Below are 17,120 nucleotides of genomic sequence, written 5' to 3'. Positions count from 1 at the left end.
CGATTGGTGAACGAATGTCATCGTTCGAAGCTACAAACAAGTACGTTTACCAAGTACGCGATATGCGACGATCTAAACTCTTATGATACGTATTTGATGCGATAGATGTCCTCTGATAATAAGAACTCTTCGAGGAAGATTTCCACGCAAGGTTGTGCAACGTTGAAACTCTGACGGTTGCCGGATCAAGCAAAGAGACAGGTTCGAAGTGGCTGCAAAAGTGCATCGGGAATAGGAACACAGTGCGATTATCTTTCGAAGAAAAGAGAGAGAGAGAGAGGGGGGGGGAGAGAAAGAGAAAAAGAAAAAGAAAGAAAGAAAGAGATTAGACCAGACGCAAGCGATTTTAAAACAAGGCTAATAACGGTAGAATACTGGTGAGTTTTAGTCAACATTTGCTGGACGAGTGGCGGGGTAACCACCGTTCTTTGCATGGAGTGATGAGCGGGGCCCCTGCACGGGGCACAGTGCCCCGACGTCAAAGACGCCATCATCATCATCATCACCATCATCATCACCATCATCACCATCAGAAACATCAAAAACACGCTCGAAAGGAGCCTTCCGAGGAACCGGAAGAGAAACGACCAAAGGTCAACCCGATATTCCTCTGGGCCTCTCAAAGAGAACAGAGGATAGTCGAGGTTAGATGCGAGGATTACGACAAGAGAAATCGTATAAAATTAACGAAAACCGCGCAAGGATGGCGTTCGATACCGAGAACGACATCCAACATGTATTCCACCGGTCTTGGTACGAATCAAGAAAAGAAGACGACACCGGCGTGTACGTCTTCGAGTTCGAGCTTGAACGAGGAGAAAGAAAATGGCGAGGCCGTAATCGCAACTATCAGAAATAATAATTTAATCGATAAGGAAGCGATCGGTAAGAAACGCAGGTACGAAGATTTTTTGAACGACGAGAAATATTCGCAGGATTATTTCCCATTGGATAATCTCCAAAATGGAGTCCGAGTTATGGCGGAATGGGAGAGGGATCGAAGAAGAGCCTCTTGTTCGGAGGAGGATGAGAGCGACGAGGAGGACGACAATGAAGACGATGAGAGAAAAAGGGACGACTCCTTCGTGTTGGACACTACGAAGGATTGTCAAAAGGAGAACGATAAAAACAATATCGAAAAATTGCAAAAAGACGTACACTATCAGCCGCGAGTGGTCCTAGAACATCTCCACTTATCTCAGCTACCTGATCATCACCATCTATTAGGAACGAGTGATAAGATCATTGCCGATGACAAGGATGCCGGTGATAGTTACAACGATGATGAGAAGGACAGAGAAGAGGACGAAAATCCGAATAACGAAAGAGGAAATGAAGATATCGGTGAGGAAGATGAGGATGAGGAGGATGACGAAGACGACGACGACGACGACGACGACGACGACGATGACGACGACGATGACGACGACGACGACGAGGAGGAGGAGGAGGAAGAAGAGGAGGAGGTGGAGGAGGAAGCGGAGGAAGAAGAGATTAATGACGATAGCAAAAAATGTCGAGGAAATAAGGAGGGTATTCAAGACATATTAAATATGATAGATGCCACAGCCTCACCCGTTTTAGCAACCGACACGCCCAGTGCCGACTTACCAATGCACTCCACGAAAACTTTCGAATTAGTTTTGAGCGAGAACGTATATCAAAAGAAGATTAGCGATAAGAAGAGCAAAGACTTGGATCCTGCCTTACCTAGTGCGGTAAAGGGTAAATCAAGGACAGACTTTATATCCAATTATCAAAAGGAAAATGTTGAGAATAATGATAATATTAATGATTGTGATCAGTTGGAGGTACACGAGGAAAAGATACTCGAACGTTGCAATCCGAGCATCGACGAAAGAAAGAATCACGTATCGAAGGAGCCTACTTTCGCCGCTTGCAAGAATAATGTCGATATGAAATCTTGCAAAGTGGTAGAAGCTGACGGTGGTATCAGTCGTTCCAAGTCCGAAGCAAATCCTATTCACAAATGGAAAAACAGCGTAGCTATGAACGTATCCGAAATAGACGAGGAAGCACCCGACGAACCAACGAAGATTGATTACAGTAGCAGTTCAAAGATTTTGAAAGCTCTCAGAAATACTCCAGGACTTTCGGTTTCCATCACGACTGCTCATCCCCAAGAGGGAACGAAAAATCTAATCGCACCTTCCTCCAGGCCGTCTTCGAAAAGTTCTTCGTCGAGCAGATCCCCCGATTCTCAAGCAGAAAACGTAGAAAGACTTTTGAAAGGTTCCATGATCGATTACTCGTCAACGAGATCGTTCGATGTCCGTGGTCAAGCATTGAATTTACCTCGAAATCTTCCTGGCTTATCGATCGTCATACCGAATTATCGTTATCGCAACGTATCCAATTCGCAATCGACGACGAATTCGACGTCTCCGAAAACGAAGGACAGGGTGGAATCGCCAGAAAGTACGGTCAATTTTCCGAAAGCTGACTTCCCACACGAGGAGGAGGAAGAGAGGGATCTCGAGGACGACGAAGATGATTGCGATTCTCAAGTCTTAGAGGATCTTAGAAGACAAAAAGCTGATTCTTTAGCTTACGATAGCGTCGATAGTGGCTGTTTTCGCAGATCGAATTCTAGGAATAATCAAGACGATAGAAACACTCCTATAGAAAGTATTAAGGATCGTACGGACAGTGGATGGAACAGTTCCGGTCGAAGTAGCGAAGCTCAAGCAAAGTGCAAGTATCAGGACATGGAACACTTTGACGAGCAGGTCCTCGAGGAACTTAGATCTCGCGGTACCGTCGTTTCGCCCCAACCTAGTGGTATCCCATGTTCGCCTGCCTCCAAAAGGCCTTCCTCGGCGTACTTGGAAAGACTGTTACCTAGCCCACCTTGTTCGGTGTCCTGTTCGGAGGATGCCAAGAACGATTTGACTTTAAAGGGTATCTTATCGTCTCCAAGTTGTCTGGAGAATAAAGATTATGATAAGAACAGGGAAACTACGTCGAATCGATGCGAGCCTGGATCCAACGAATATATGACTAATCGATCGGACTATTCCAAAGATAACGAAAGATCCAACGGTGGTACGCGTAGAACGGTACGAACCTTCCACGAACATCCGAACGTTCAGAATCAAGAGATAAAGAATACAGGAAGACCGATGTCGAGCGGTGATATCCATAGTACTTTCTTCGTAAACGATCGTACTGCGGTGAAGAAGCCAATGTCGGCCGAATGGACGATTAATCGGTTAAGAAAACAGGCAGGTTATCATAAAATTTTAGTACGATCCAGGATGCAATCGGCTGAATATCAAGAAGCTTACGCGACGTCGACTAGCACTGACAAACTCTTGGACCCAGCCAGTCAACTCAGAGAGCTGATAGAAACGTCCGGTCACTTAATACCTGATCCCCTTTTAGTACCGCGCGATTATCTTCCAGCTTTGGCCGCAGCACCGGCTACTGAAATTCCAAAACTTTTAACCTCGAGACCGGAATTAAGATTACCAGAAGCATTAACGAGGCCGGATCTATTAAGAGATCCAGATTTATTAGTGATATCTTTGACTCATCTACAACACGTGCTCGATCACGGAGAAGGTCCTGTCTCCAGGTCACGACAATTCCAATCCAGGATCGGCAATGGCGTTAACAAAGGATCGAGTCACGCTAACAACAACGGTACCAGGAACGGTACGCAAATAAGGCCCAAGCTTAGTTGCAAGCCTATCGGCACGCTGATGCCGGCGCCCATCGATCTCTCTAGCAATCGCCGCTCCAGCCCTTATCCGCCATTACTCAGGGTACGAACTGGATTGCTCAAACAGGAGCCGGAAGTAAGTTCGACAGCGAGTTCGCCGGATGATTCGCAACTTTGGCATCCCCTTTTTGGCAGGTAATATTTTCTCTAATATACGATCCATCTTACTTTTCTTTTTCAATTATTATCAACGATCCGTTATCGTTATCGCGTCGTCAATTTCTCTAGACACATATCCGTTTTCTCAATTTAGAACAAAAAAATACGAAGGCCAGTTAATATTAGGTCGTCTAGTCTGCTAGGCTTTTTAAACGTAGAATCTACGAAAGTTGATACACCGTCCTCTGCAATTGTTTTATCGCCTGATACGTGACCGTGAAGCATTCACTTATTTCGCAACGTTATCAAATATCTTCGTTCGTCTCTCTCTCTCGCTCTCTCCCCCCTCTTTCTCTGACTATGAATAAATGGTGTCATAATGCGTGGCTCAAATTTTTTATGCTATGCAAGATTTCTTTAACATCAGATTATACAATATTTAAGTACATAAAGGTTCGTCGCGACGCGTACGAGAATAATTCGTTTGCTCCTTTTATCCCTCGCATCATCTTTCTTTTCTTCGATATGATACGTAAGAAACAGCCATTTGGGATTTCGCGATGGTTTATGCATACGGCTCGAAGGAGAGTGTATGTGTGTATGTACGTGACAGAGAGAAAGAGAAAGAGAGATATTCTGTCTCGAATATCTGGCGATTTCACGGAGAAGGAGAGGAAATACTGCGACAAGCGCCGTCGGTGACAGTGATCATTTGCATTTTAATATCACCACGCAATGGCGGCGTTACCGGCCCTGCTCCACCTCCGACCTGTCAACCCGCTTATAACGAGCCGATCAACATACGTATACGGCCACTGCTAAATTATTTAAACGGAGATCGGAACGGTCTTGCACTCGTACTGTATTTCTCTCACACCTTTTCTTCGCGTTCTTCGCGTGACCAACCATAAGAGAGTCAGTCCTCCTTCCTCTCGGCCATCGTGTCGGCCATCTTGCATTATCATCATCAAAGAGAAAATAAATTCGATTCGTTCGTTTAACCCTCTTCCACTTCACCTCGCCACCTTTTTTCTTTTCCTTTTTTCTCTTTTTTTTATACCTAATACCCATTGATATCGATTTTCGTTCTCGTTCTTAGCGGCAGCAGTAGCAAGCACCATTGCCAACAGCGGCCAATCTTTTAAGACCATCTCAAATTGCCCCTTTCCCATTAACGTTAATTCCTGATAGCTAATTGACAATAAAGACCATTCTTAATTAGGAGCAGTACCGTCTTGCGATCGGCCATTGGCACTTTAGAAAACTAGGTCGACGCTTCGTTTTTCGTCCTACGATAGAGAAACGCGCTTCGCGCTTACTTACGCAAACAAATACTAAATATTTCAGATTCATAGAATCGCATTTTCAAATTGGACAATGACAATGAAAAGCAACCCTGCAATGACGTTTCACTCGTCGAGCTAAACGCAAAGTACGAGACGGAGGAATCCTCTTTCTCTCTCTCCCTCCCTGGTTCCAAGTGATTTTACTTGGAATGGAAGAAAGTTAAATGAAAATAAAAATATATAAAAAAAAAGAAAAAAGATTAGAAAAGTCCAAAGACTCATCTACGTAGTACGGTATTAAACCGAAGTCGGAGAACGATGCGAATAAGCTTAAATAACGGATTACTGCGCAATCTGGTTAGATCGTAAAGTCTGAGTTGACGGGATCTTTCTGTATACAGGATGGCCCATATAAAATGTTACGAGCTATTTTTATCGAAATCATTACGAGTATCGACTTAAATTTTTTTTCTTTTCTCTTTTTTTTCCTGTTTTTCTCCTTCTTTTTTCATATATATATACATACATACATTGTTATCAACTTTCTCGATAAGAATGACATAATCATCCAATCCCACAAATTGTCATATCTTACGAAATAACATTTTACATAAAGGATTATCTCAAAAAAAAATGCAACAACAACAATTCGCATAAAAGATTACATACTTCAAAAACGGAACAACGATTCGATTGTGAAAAGTAATTGTTTACAATAGAGAATGAATTGCTAAAAGTGAAAATTTAGCCATAAATCCCCTTCTATTCTTTGCAAACAAAGTCACACATATGCACACGCATACGCATTATATTTTCCAAGCATAATACGCATGTGTTCGTACATATGTATTGGTACGTCGACATTGCGCCGAACTGTTTTGTACGTACGCCCTTTCGCTCCAGCAGAGCACTTGTGTAAATAGCATTAGGATGCTACTCTCCGCGTAGCGCGCGACGGGCGGACGGCTTTAATGAGAGGGAGAGGAGGGGGAGAGGGATGAGAGAGAGAGAAAGAGAGAAAGAGGGAGGTATTAAAGGAGGGTCCTCATGTGACGACACGAGCATTCATCGATCGCACAACGACGGGCTTTCGAAAGCCGCAGGCATAAAGAGAGAGAAAGAGAGAAAAAGAGGGGGATGGAGGGGGTATAGAGGGACGACGAGGGGAAACGGGAAACAGGAATCAAGGACCGTTTTTGTCCGCTCGAAACTTTGTTCCGGCGAACTTTTCGCTAATAAGTTCTTCGCGAGGAAGAAGAAAGGGCAAGCTTTTTCTTCGGATTTTTTCTTCCTTTTTTCTTTTTTCATTTCCTTCTTTTTTTCTCTCGTTTTTCTTTTCCTCCCTTTTTTTGTCCTTTCTTTCTTTCTTTTTTTTTTTTGCACCCTTTCTTCCCTTCTTTTCTCCTCCTTATTACGCAACTCAACGCAGTCTCTATTTCAACTTCAACTTCAACTACATACGTCAACATCAATACAACTACAATTTCAATCACAACGTCAGCTTCAACTTCAGTTTCAATTTCATATTGATTTTCTCGTTTATATTCTCCAAATCTCCCTCTCTACATCCTCCCCTTCTGTATTGCTCTTCATTAAAAGCGATCCAATATGGTGAATAACGAATGAACACAAGTGCATACCTTCCTTTATTTGATTATTTGATTATTTCATTCTCTCTATTCTGTCTGTCCTTTCTTTTTGTTATTTTCCCTTTTTTATACTTTTATTGTACTCTTTTTGTTTGCTTTTTATTCAATTTTATTGGTTTTCTGCATTTTTTTTCCGAACGATGAATCTCTCGTGAAACAGAAAATATTTAGCGAATCCGAACGTAGAAACGCAGCAAACGAGTTGAAATTGTTGCAGGGAGAATGATGCAGATTTATCTCAACGTACGAAATGTGGGAAGGGTGAAGGGGAAGGTAGAGGGCAGTTAGTTAGGAGGGAACGGGTTAATGGAAATTTCTTCATATCGGTCAAATCTTTACCATACCAGATACACACACATACACACGTGCGAGTAGAAAAAGATGCATACACGTAAAAGGTGTATGTATGTATCAGCATGATTCTAAAGGACCCCCCTTTACCTCCATACTCGTGGTGGAAAAATTGGATCGGCCAGGGTCGGTTACCATAACGCTTACCATCACGAACACGAAACCGTCAGGATTTACGATGCGTCCAGCTGGATCGGTCGATGCCTGGCCGGCCCTGAAGGCTTACCTCGCCCACGTCCACGCCCACGTTTCCACGTAGAAAGAGAAAATGAGAGAGCCGAGAGAGAGAGATTAAAAAGAGAGAGAGAGAGAGAAAAAGAGAGAGAATCACGAGAATGGAAGTAAATAGGGGAGAAGAGGAGAAAGAGAAAGAAAAAGAAAAAAGATAGATAGATAAATATGTATATATGTGGTGTGTATGTATATGTGTATATATATGTATATATGTAGAGAGAGAGAGAGAGAGAGAGAGAAAGAAAGGGAAATAAGCAAATGGGAAGAACAGGAAGAGAGTAAAAGTATCCACTCTTTTTCTTATTATGCACCCTTTCCTGTACTCCTCTCTCTCTCATTCTCTCTTTCTCTCTTTTTCTTTTTTATTTTCTTTTCTAATCTCTTTCACTCTTCCGTCCATCTACGTTAAAGATCTATGAAGAACATTTAAGCCATTCGAGTTACTCAACTGTTCGTGATATCGCCGATGACGTCGATTATATAGCCAAGGCAGGTCATTGGTCCGAGGTCACGAAAGTTAGGAGACTCTTCAAAAGTAACTAGATACGAGACCACGTGGGAGCTTGCGAAAGGACGTAACCAGATACAGAATGGCCGATCTCTCTCTCTCTCTCTCTCTCTCTCTCTCTCTTTTTCTTTTTTTCTACACTTAAAAAAACTCTTAAACGACAAAAAGAATAGAATAAATAGAAAAAAAAGGGAAAAAATTTCTTGTCAATTCGATGTAATTATATACTCGCAAAAGATATTGCGAGTTACAACGTAGAACTTTGGCCTCGTCTTTTTACATATTTCATTACTATTTACTCATTACTTGTATGTATGGATATATGTACGAAAGTAGATAGTGCGTAGGTATGTATTCGACTTGCATATTTTATTCTGTGCGTTCTTTTCTACTAGAAAAAAAAAGAAATGAAATCTCTCTTTTCTCTCTATTTTAAATATTCACGATTTTGCAATTCGAGTTCAAATAAATTGTACGATCAATAATAGAACAGATTTCTTTTTAATGAATATATATATATATATATATATTTTCATTAAATATGTATTTTCGTTAAATATGTCATTTTATTATCACATGCACGATATATTGCATTGAAATTTTCTCATTAATGCCACTTAACATTCAAACATAAATACGCAGAACAAGAGATACTTTTGTCTAGCTTTACCGTCCTTGCACCGTAGTAGAAACGTTTTAAATACCGATCGTGCAAAAGAGAAGATCGTTACGACTAAGCAACTTGAATAGTTTCTCTGTCTTCTTTCTATATGTTAGCTAAGCTGTTCCCTATCTCTATCCCCATCTCTATCTTTAACTTTATCCGATTCGAAGAAAATAATTTTCCAGATTGGTTATCGAGAGTTTAGCATTGAGTTACCTTAGTTACCGAAAGGATATCGACTCGAGGTTGTCTTTACGCAGGTGTAAGTACATCGCGATATGAACGCTCCTTAAAAGCGAATCGGTGTCTCTCTCTCTCTCTCTCTCTCTCTCTCTCTCTCTCTCTCTCTCTCTCTCTCTCTCTGTATGTGTGTGGTTGCCTTTATGTATGTATATGTGTGTGTGTGTGAGAGAGCACCGTTCTCGCGGGTGGATAGAAGGAATTGGTTCGAAAGCACGGCCGCCGTGCCTTCTCGCCTTCCCGGTCAATGGTCTCTCAGTGAACGACGAAGTCGAGCGACTCGTAAGCTCGAGTACTTCATACTACTACTCGTACTACTACTACTACTACTACTACTACTACTACTGCTGCTGCTACTACTACTACAACTACTACCACTGATACTACACTACTGTTTCGACTCCCCGAGCAACTCCTTATTTCTCTTGGTACTTACTTACTCCGAATCCTACTCGGTGTTCGTTCTTTGATATACGATGTAAGCTCGAAAATGTACCTACATACGAGTTAAGTACATACATCGGATACACGAATGAGATATCTTCGTTACCTACATGCATAGATACAAGTATGTAAAGACTATTCAGGTACACAAGATGTAGTACTTCCTACAAGAAGGTAGAACATGCAAAAAAAATAAAGATGACTCTTGGATTAGAAAAAACAAACGAAAAAAAAGAGAAAGAAAGAAAGAAAGAAAGAAAGATCGGAAAAATGATGACTCAAGGAAGTATTCGTTGATTTCGCGATCTTCTATTTTCGGAATACAAAATGGAAAATTGATCGTTTATTACGCGGATACGAATGATCGAATTGGCATCCAACGGATGATCATACTTTGTTGTTTAGAAATGAGAGATAGGAAGGCCTTGAACGATCGTAATACGGAGAAGGAAGGAATGGTCGATGAAGAAGGTCGATACACTCCTTTGCAAATGTATTTTTATCACGCCCACGAGTCGTTCATTGTTCTTACGATCGTCCATCGTCGTTACGGGATATCCTTTACTAGTCTCATCGACGTTACATATACGTCTGTACTTGATTCTTCTCTCTCTCTCCTTCTCTCTCTCTCTCTCTCTCTCTCTCTCTCTCTCTCTCTCTCTCTCTTTCTGTTTCTCTTTCTCGTTTTCTGCACGATCGATAAAGTTATGAATTATGTTCGAGACGGCTGGAAGGATTTGTACACCGGCCGGCCTTGAGGAATAATACGCAACAAAGAAAAGAAGGAAGGAAGAGAAGGCAAAGGGAAAATATCTACAAAATAAGAGAAAGAGACGGTAGACGCACGAAGAGCATTTTACCCACCTCCTCGTTGAGTTGAGATTTCTACCTTGGCAATAGGAATCGAGTGGTCTAACGGATCGATCCCCGTATCATATACTCTTAACCATGGACGATAAACAATTCCCCACGAACGAATCTATTCGTCCGTCGGCCATATCGAGTTTGACTCGTTTCTCTAGTCAATGCTCCTCGATGTGATTAGGCTCGTCAACCCAAGCCAAGTTTCATCGATCTATCCCATGTTCGAAACGTTTTTCTTTTTTATTCGGAAAAGAAAGAAAGAAAGAAAAGTTAAAGAAAAGAAGAGGAATAGAAAATAATTCTCCGGAGAATAATTCGCTCTTGTAGAAAATCGATGAGATGTTTCTACTTGGGTACAAAGAGAAATGGAAAAGAAAAAAAGAAAAGAAACGATAGCATTTTCTTTAACCATACGTTGGGATCGTCGCAATTTATCTTTTTCGATTCGATCGTTGAGCCATTTTGATATCGAAAAGTTTCTTGGTAAAATGTTTTGATAATAGTTTGCGCGTGCCTATCTTTATTCATCCAACCGATCGAGCTCATTAGTAGTGGTATTGTAAAATTATAGGAGGGACACCGATAGCTACGAAAATACCGATACTCCTCCGTTCTAGCGAGGACGACGCTTTGCAGCGAGGAGGATCGATCGAGGTAGCGTTGCTCCGCACGTGCGCAGATCACGTTCTCTCGCATGCTGAGGCCACCACGTCACTCCTCGCCGAGGTGAGCCGAGAACGCACCCATTCCACGATCACACAGCCACCCACGCTCTTCCTACTACACGTGTACTCTCCATATACATAGATCGATCCGCTAAAAGAGTGAGAGCGAGAGAGAGAAAAAGAGAGAGTTTCCCTTCGCGCCTGTTACTTCTCTCCCTTAACCCACCCCCATTGAAAGAAGTGAAACAAATCTCGGTGTACGAGGGTTGATATATTTCGCGAGCAAGTTATACCCACGTGACCATTCCGCACACGTGCTCCATCCTAACATACAAGTTCCTACGCCAATTCGGCATTTTTGCATCTCGAAATACTCGCACGACTAAATTACAACAGCTTGTCATTCCAGTCTGACATATTATACTGTTTTTTTATTTCTGGTTACTGTTACCATTATCATCGTTATTCTTATTATTATTGTTATTTGTTATTGTTATCGTTATCGTTATCGTTATCGTTATCGTTATTGTTATTGTTTGTATTACTATCGTTATTAAATATTGTTATTTTATTGAGAAATATATATATATATATATATATATATATATATATATATATATATATACGTACATGATATATATTATTATTATTACACAATAATATGTGTGTACGTGTGTGCGTATGTGTGTGTGTCGCGAAATAATTGGTCGAAATATTAGCGATTTTAGTGGATTGAAAATAGCTCAGAGAGACCAGTAGGAGCACCCTTCCCATGGATATATATAGACATCGATCCACGAAGGTTTCGTAATATAGGCACCTTCGTCGTGCAAAACGAGAGAGAAGGATAGAGAGAGAGAGATGGGGGGGGGGGGGGGAATTTCTAAAAAGCACAAACGGTACTCCGCGTCTCGAATGATATTTCTCTTTTCAACGATTGCCAGATTCGTAACGCTGAGAATGAATTAGCTACGAAGAGATAAGATCTCTTCTCTCTCTAATTTCTCAGTAGACGGATGGAATTTGTTATGTTACTCGAGCGTTTCTTGCTCTAGAACGACGTAATTCGCATTCATAGAGGTTGCCTTTATGCCTTTTCCAGAAAGAATAATAAGGCTTCTAATTGTAAGTAGTACATTGACACTACAAATACCGGTTGTTTTTTCTTTCCATCATTTTTCTTTTCTTTTCTTCTCTTTTCTTTTTCTTTTTCTTCCTTTTCTCTTTTTATTCGCTCAACCCCCCACGATAGACTAGCCGCTACTAGTTTTCTTCGACTATCTTCGATCGGAAATTCATATTTCATAAGAGTTTGTACCCTTTCTATCAAAGCTACGACGAGACGACGACCTACCACTATGAACGATTATGTGTCGTCTGAGAAACTCCGTTATCTATATTTCAAATCATGTCGGGTGAGTGCATATAGATTATTACGATGGGTGCGCATACTGTAAAACGATGGATGCGGTTCGACCTTCGATCCTCCCTTTCAAAGTCCTTTCCCATTGTGAACATAATTTAGTTATAGAAAAGAAAAGAAATAAGAAAAAGAGAAAGTGTATATGGTGTGTGTGTGTGAGAGAGAGAGAGAGAGAGAGAGTATTAGTATTCCTACATAAATCATTTTCTTTTGATTGATTATATACCAACTTTCGCGCTATCGATCGACGAACTTTCCCTACTAACTTTTGTCGACTTAAAACTGAAAAAAGAAAAAAATAAAGAGGAGAAAAAAAGAAGAGGAAGAAAGAAAAAAATAAACGTTAACTTTATAGAAATTTATTCGACACGATGGGCGATATAACGTTTGAGATATCGTATAATATCGAAGTGAGTTAGATTTCGATAAGAATTTCGGACGTTCTCGAAATGACGACATTTTTAGATCGCGACAAGTCAAATCTCTCTGGTACTACCACTACTATTACTATTACCACTACTACTACTACTACTACTACTATTACTACCTTGAAAGATTTATAACGGGTATCCTAAGAATTAGTGTCACGTACGTTTCAGATCGTATACGGATGACCCGCATAGATAGCGGACGTCCCACAAACTATTGAATGCGGCTAGGCCAGTGAAGAACTGCTTACAATTTCGCTCTCTCGCGTATTACCAACTGAAACTTGCATAAAAGTAGTATTCAAACAAAGCAAAAAAGAAAAAGGAAAAAATATATAGGTAATTTGTAATACGGGCAAGAGTGAATTATAAGTGCATATACGTGTATGACGTATTATTCTTTTTACGGATTCTCATATGGACAAATAGAAAATTTAATGAGAGACACGAACGATTTAATGAAACGTTGCTTTTCGATCTCGTCGAATTACAAGCAGGTTAATAATTAAGCGATACTCTTGTAATACATTCTAGTAGTATCAAATATAGAGAGAAATATCGCGCAGCCTTGAGTTCAGTTATTGCTTGGTACGCCTACCGTACATACGTAGTAACATTCAACGTGAATGTCAACTACTTCGAGAACACATAACTTAACGATTTCTATTTTTCATTTCCAGTCAAAAGAGGCAACATCAGCAACACCAGCAACAACATCAGCAACAGCAACATCAGCATCAGCATCAGTATCAGCATCAGCTTCCACATCAAAACTCGCATCAGAATCAGAATCAACATCAGAATCAGAATCAGAATCAGCATCAGCATCAACATCAGCATCAGAATCATCATCAGCATCAGCATCAGAATCATCATCAGCATCAGCATCAACACCAACATCAGCATCAACATCAACAACATCAGCATCAGCATGCCTCTTGGCATAGGACTACTTTAGCATCTTGACCGTTACAATAACCTTGACCAGTAGTCGTCTTAACCAATAGTTATCTCAATGCATGAGAGAGATAGAGAGGAAAAAAAAACTTCTTTTCCCTGTTCCACTACAAGGAAAAACTTATTGTTAGATTCTAACCCAAAGCGTTAGGAAATGGTAAGAGAACATTGGCGTAGGATCGATTATATACTTATGTACGCAACTCCAAACGTGCTAAATCGATCAATTGATCACGATCTTTGACATTGTTAATCTCAGCAGTAAATTTTGTTCTATCCGTTGGGACGATAGTGCAATAATAAATCGCCGTGACGATATTCTAGATGTTTCTTTGTTACCATTCGATTGTCCAATTTTATTCGATGTTACGTTAAGAGATAAATCGTTTTATAAGCGTATTTTAATAATCTTTTTATTGGGGATCTATGCAATGGGTTATTGTTAAGTTCGAATTAACAATTAACATATCGTCCTTGTTATATTCGTTATAGATTTTTTCTATTGTATTTACGATGATCAATGGTCGTGTATCATTTACTGTGCAATAACTTCTCCTTCTCTCTAATTTTTTTCTCTGAAATTGTCACGGCGACATTAGAGTGTATTTCGGTTTCTTATCAACGTTATTATTGGTAAATGTCGATCAAGATTTAACGATTACGACTGAGTCGAGTTTGCAGAATGATAGAAAAGAAACAAAATTAATATTATATCTGCGTATTAACGTTAGAAAAAAAGATTCTAATAACGTACGGTTGTTGCAGCATAACCATTGAACAGTATTGAGAATATTTGACAATAATTTCAATATGTAATCGATACTCTTTTCTTGATTATATAAGATAGAATATTATCATGGGATGTAAAATCAAAGTTAATCGTGTGCCTATCATCGTTTCTTATTGATTGAAAAGTCTAACTTCGTCGACTATAAAATCGCTGTAAATTCGACTCTGATTAGTTTTGCGATCGGGAGAAAGAAAGAAAAAAAAAAAAACGTACGCTATAACTTTCCATGAAAATGATAAAGAGAGAAATATCATATTTTATAACGAATATGTATCTTATTTTTAATTATGTTATCTTAAAATAATATTTTGTAGACCTCTCTCCTTTAAAGATTTATCATCTATCTATATTTCTGCAGTGAAAAAAAGAAAAAAAAATGAGAAAAAAAAAGAAAGAAAAATACCGATTACGCTCATACGTTCATAACTTTAACGCGATGAGCTTGCGTCATCCAATTATAAACGCTAACTAAGTACACGATTTGAATTATGAGGAGCCAGAAACGCTTGATTTCTCTCATATATACATACATATGTAAAAGGAAGAAAGAAAAAGGAAAAAAAAAAAAGAGAAAAAACGGAAACGTCAAAAACGTTGACTGTACGCGTCCTATGACGAAGCTAGGTGCTATTCGGTAGATTAAAAAAAAAAGAAAATAATTATAATAATAAAAAAAAAAACGGAAGATAAAAAACAAACAAAAATAAGTAAAAAGATAAGACAAGAGTGAAAAAGAAAATGAAGGAAATCACGATTGAAACGTGTAGATAGTTTTGTTTAGGTAGGTAAAATATTTTATACGATGTACACACACAAGCAGCATCATGTACACACATGTACGTATCATATAGGTCAATGATATAAAAAATGCACGGATACACAATGCACACGACAAAAATCGTGATAGATTGAAAACATATTTCCGTATCCGTATGTCCGATCGATAAAACGCGTGCGTAATTATTATTACAATGTATGCGCGTATAAATATAAAAAAAAAAAGGAAGAGAAGAAAAAGAAATAGATAAAACATTGAATGTCCGATTCTGTGTCCATTAGCCTGCAGGTAACAGGTTGCCGTTATATATGGCATGAATGAAATGAATGCAAATGCAGCGCAATATGTATCCTAAACTTACACAATCCGTAAACCATAAATGTCGAATTCTGATATTTTCTATGTGATATTCCATGTATAGAATGTAGGGATATTAAGGGAACCTCTCAGCCCTTTTCATTTTTTTTTCTTTTTTATTTTTTTTCTTCCTTTCCTTTTTACATATTTTTTTTCTTTTCTTTCCTTTAGTAATCTTCCAAACAACCTCCTTTTGAAATTCAATGGTAATTCATGTCATGGCTTCACGTTAACTGCAATTTTGGACAAAAACTAATAAGTATCATTAATACCCTTACTACCACGTTAAACTCGTGGGATGTATAGATTTGTACTTGTTTGTTTAATTTATTGTTAGGTAGCTGAAACATGAATGTTCACGAATCGCAACGATGACGATGAGATTTGTGAATAGAAAAAAGAGAAAACTTTTAGATCAATCTTGACTGTTTAGCCTTTAGATTCTATTAGCAACGTAAGAATGATTAAAACATTATTTTGTTGATATATATATATATTATACGATATTATTGATTATGAATCATGAATAATCTGTAAATATATGAGACCAATGCAGTTTCAGGCTTTTTACATGACCTTGATCGGATAGCAACTCCGTGTGTCCTCACATTCCCAAAGGCGATCAAAACCCCGATGAGGAACAGGTATTAGATAAGAATATATCTCAATCTTACCAGAGTAAACTATTTTTATAAGCAAAACTACATAAAATTTCGATGAATAAACTTAAAGTAAGTATACGTTCGACGGTTTACATGCTACCTTACTCTTGAAAATTCTCTGACATATACACACACACACATATATATATATATATATATATAAAAGTATGAGATAGAATAAATTGAAATAAAATCAAGTAAAATAAATCGAAACGAACGAAATGAAATGAAATAATAGAAAGGAGCTAACAAAGTACGTCGCTCTTCGTATTCGTGTATTCGAAAAAATGGCGCGTACGCAGCGCCATCTGGGAACGCGTTCGATTGGCCGAGGAAAAAATCCGCGAAGCCGCAAGACGCATAAATGTGCACCGCATTGCGTCAATGAAAGATGAAGATTCGTTAGGGAATGTGCTTTGAAATAAGTGGTTAAACGAAAGTGACGTTTAAAAAAGTTGGCGCGATTCTAGATCGAAAGGCGTTTTCAATAAAATCCGAACCAACGTAACCTTATACATCGTATGGGTTTATGCTTCTCGAGAAGACTAGGGGTCACTAGCCTCTCGCACCATACAGATCGCGGGTTCCTTTTTTTCGGTCGGTAGGTACGCTGTCGTACTTATTTCTTTACTACAAATCGTGGCGTGTGACATTGACTCTGTCGTGTTCATCGTCGTTACTTCGTCATTATTATTTGTGCCTTTACAAATAATTGTCGTAGTAGCGATCAGCCGTGTCCGTGCTAATAACAATTATCGTATCGACGGGTTAGAAAAATACGAGCTCTTCTCGGTTGACACCGAAGCGACATCGCGATTGACACGTCAAACGTTTTGAGAGACTTTGTCGTACGAAATATCGCTTAACCCTTTCCATGTAATCTACCTTTCCCTTCCTTGCCTCCCGCCCGCCCCACCCCCTCCCCTACCTATCCCATTATCCTTTTCCTCCTCCTCCCCCCTCCTCCTCCTCCTCT

General features: G+C 39.4%; 1 protein-coding gene across 2 annotated transcripts in view; it reads left to right on the top strand.

Annotated features, from left to right (window-relative positions):
• LOC127062931 (enolase-phosphatase E1-like) overlaps nt 1–16,037 on the top strand; it is a 17,134-nt gene extending 1,097 nt beyond the window's left edge. The window contains exons 2-4 of one of the 2 annotated variants that reach the window (XR_007781221.1): nt 1–3,880; nt 10,656–10,810; nt 13,281–13,426. The exon at nt 1–3,880 is cut by the window's left edge and continues 827 nt beyond it. Coding sequence is in view for 1 of the 2 variants with exons in the window: in XM_050991932.1 (XP_050847889.1) it covers nt 441–3,880; nt 13,281–13,566 (3,726 nt within the window). In the remaining variant the exon portion in view is untranslated. Of the gene's footprint in view, nt 3,881–10,655; nt 10,811–13,280 lie in introns of both variants that reach the window. The other variant, XM_050991932.1, reaches the window with a different exon arrangement.
• Nucleotides 16,038–17,120: the final 1,083 nt, after the last annotated feature.

Source organism: Vespula vulgaris, chromosome 4 (genome assembly GCF_905475345.1).
Source record: "Vespula vulgaris chromosome 4, iyVesVulg1.1, whole genome shotgun sequence".
NCBI classification, from domain to species: Eukaryota; Metazoa; Arthropoda; class Insecta; order Hymenoptera; family Vespidae; genus Vespula; species Vespula vulgaris.
The sequence above is the reverse complement of the archived record's forward strand: the minus strand, read 5'-3'. Positions and strand labels throughout refer to the sequence as shown.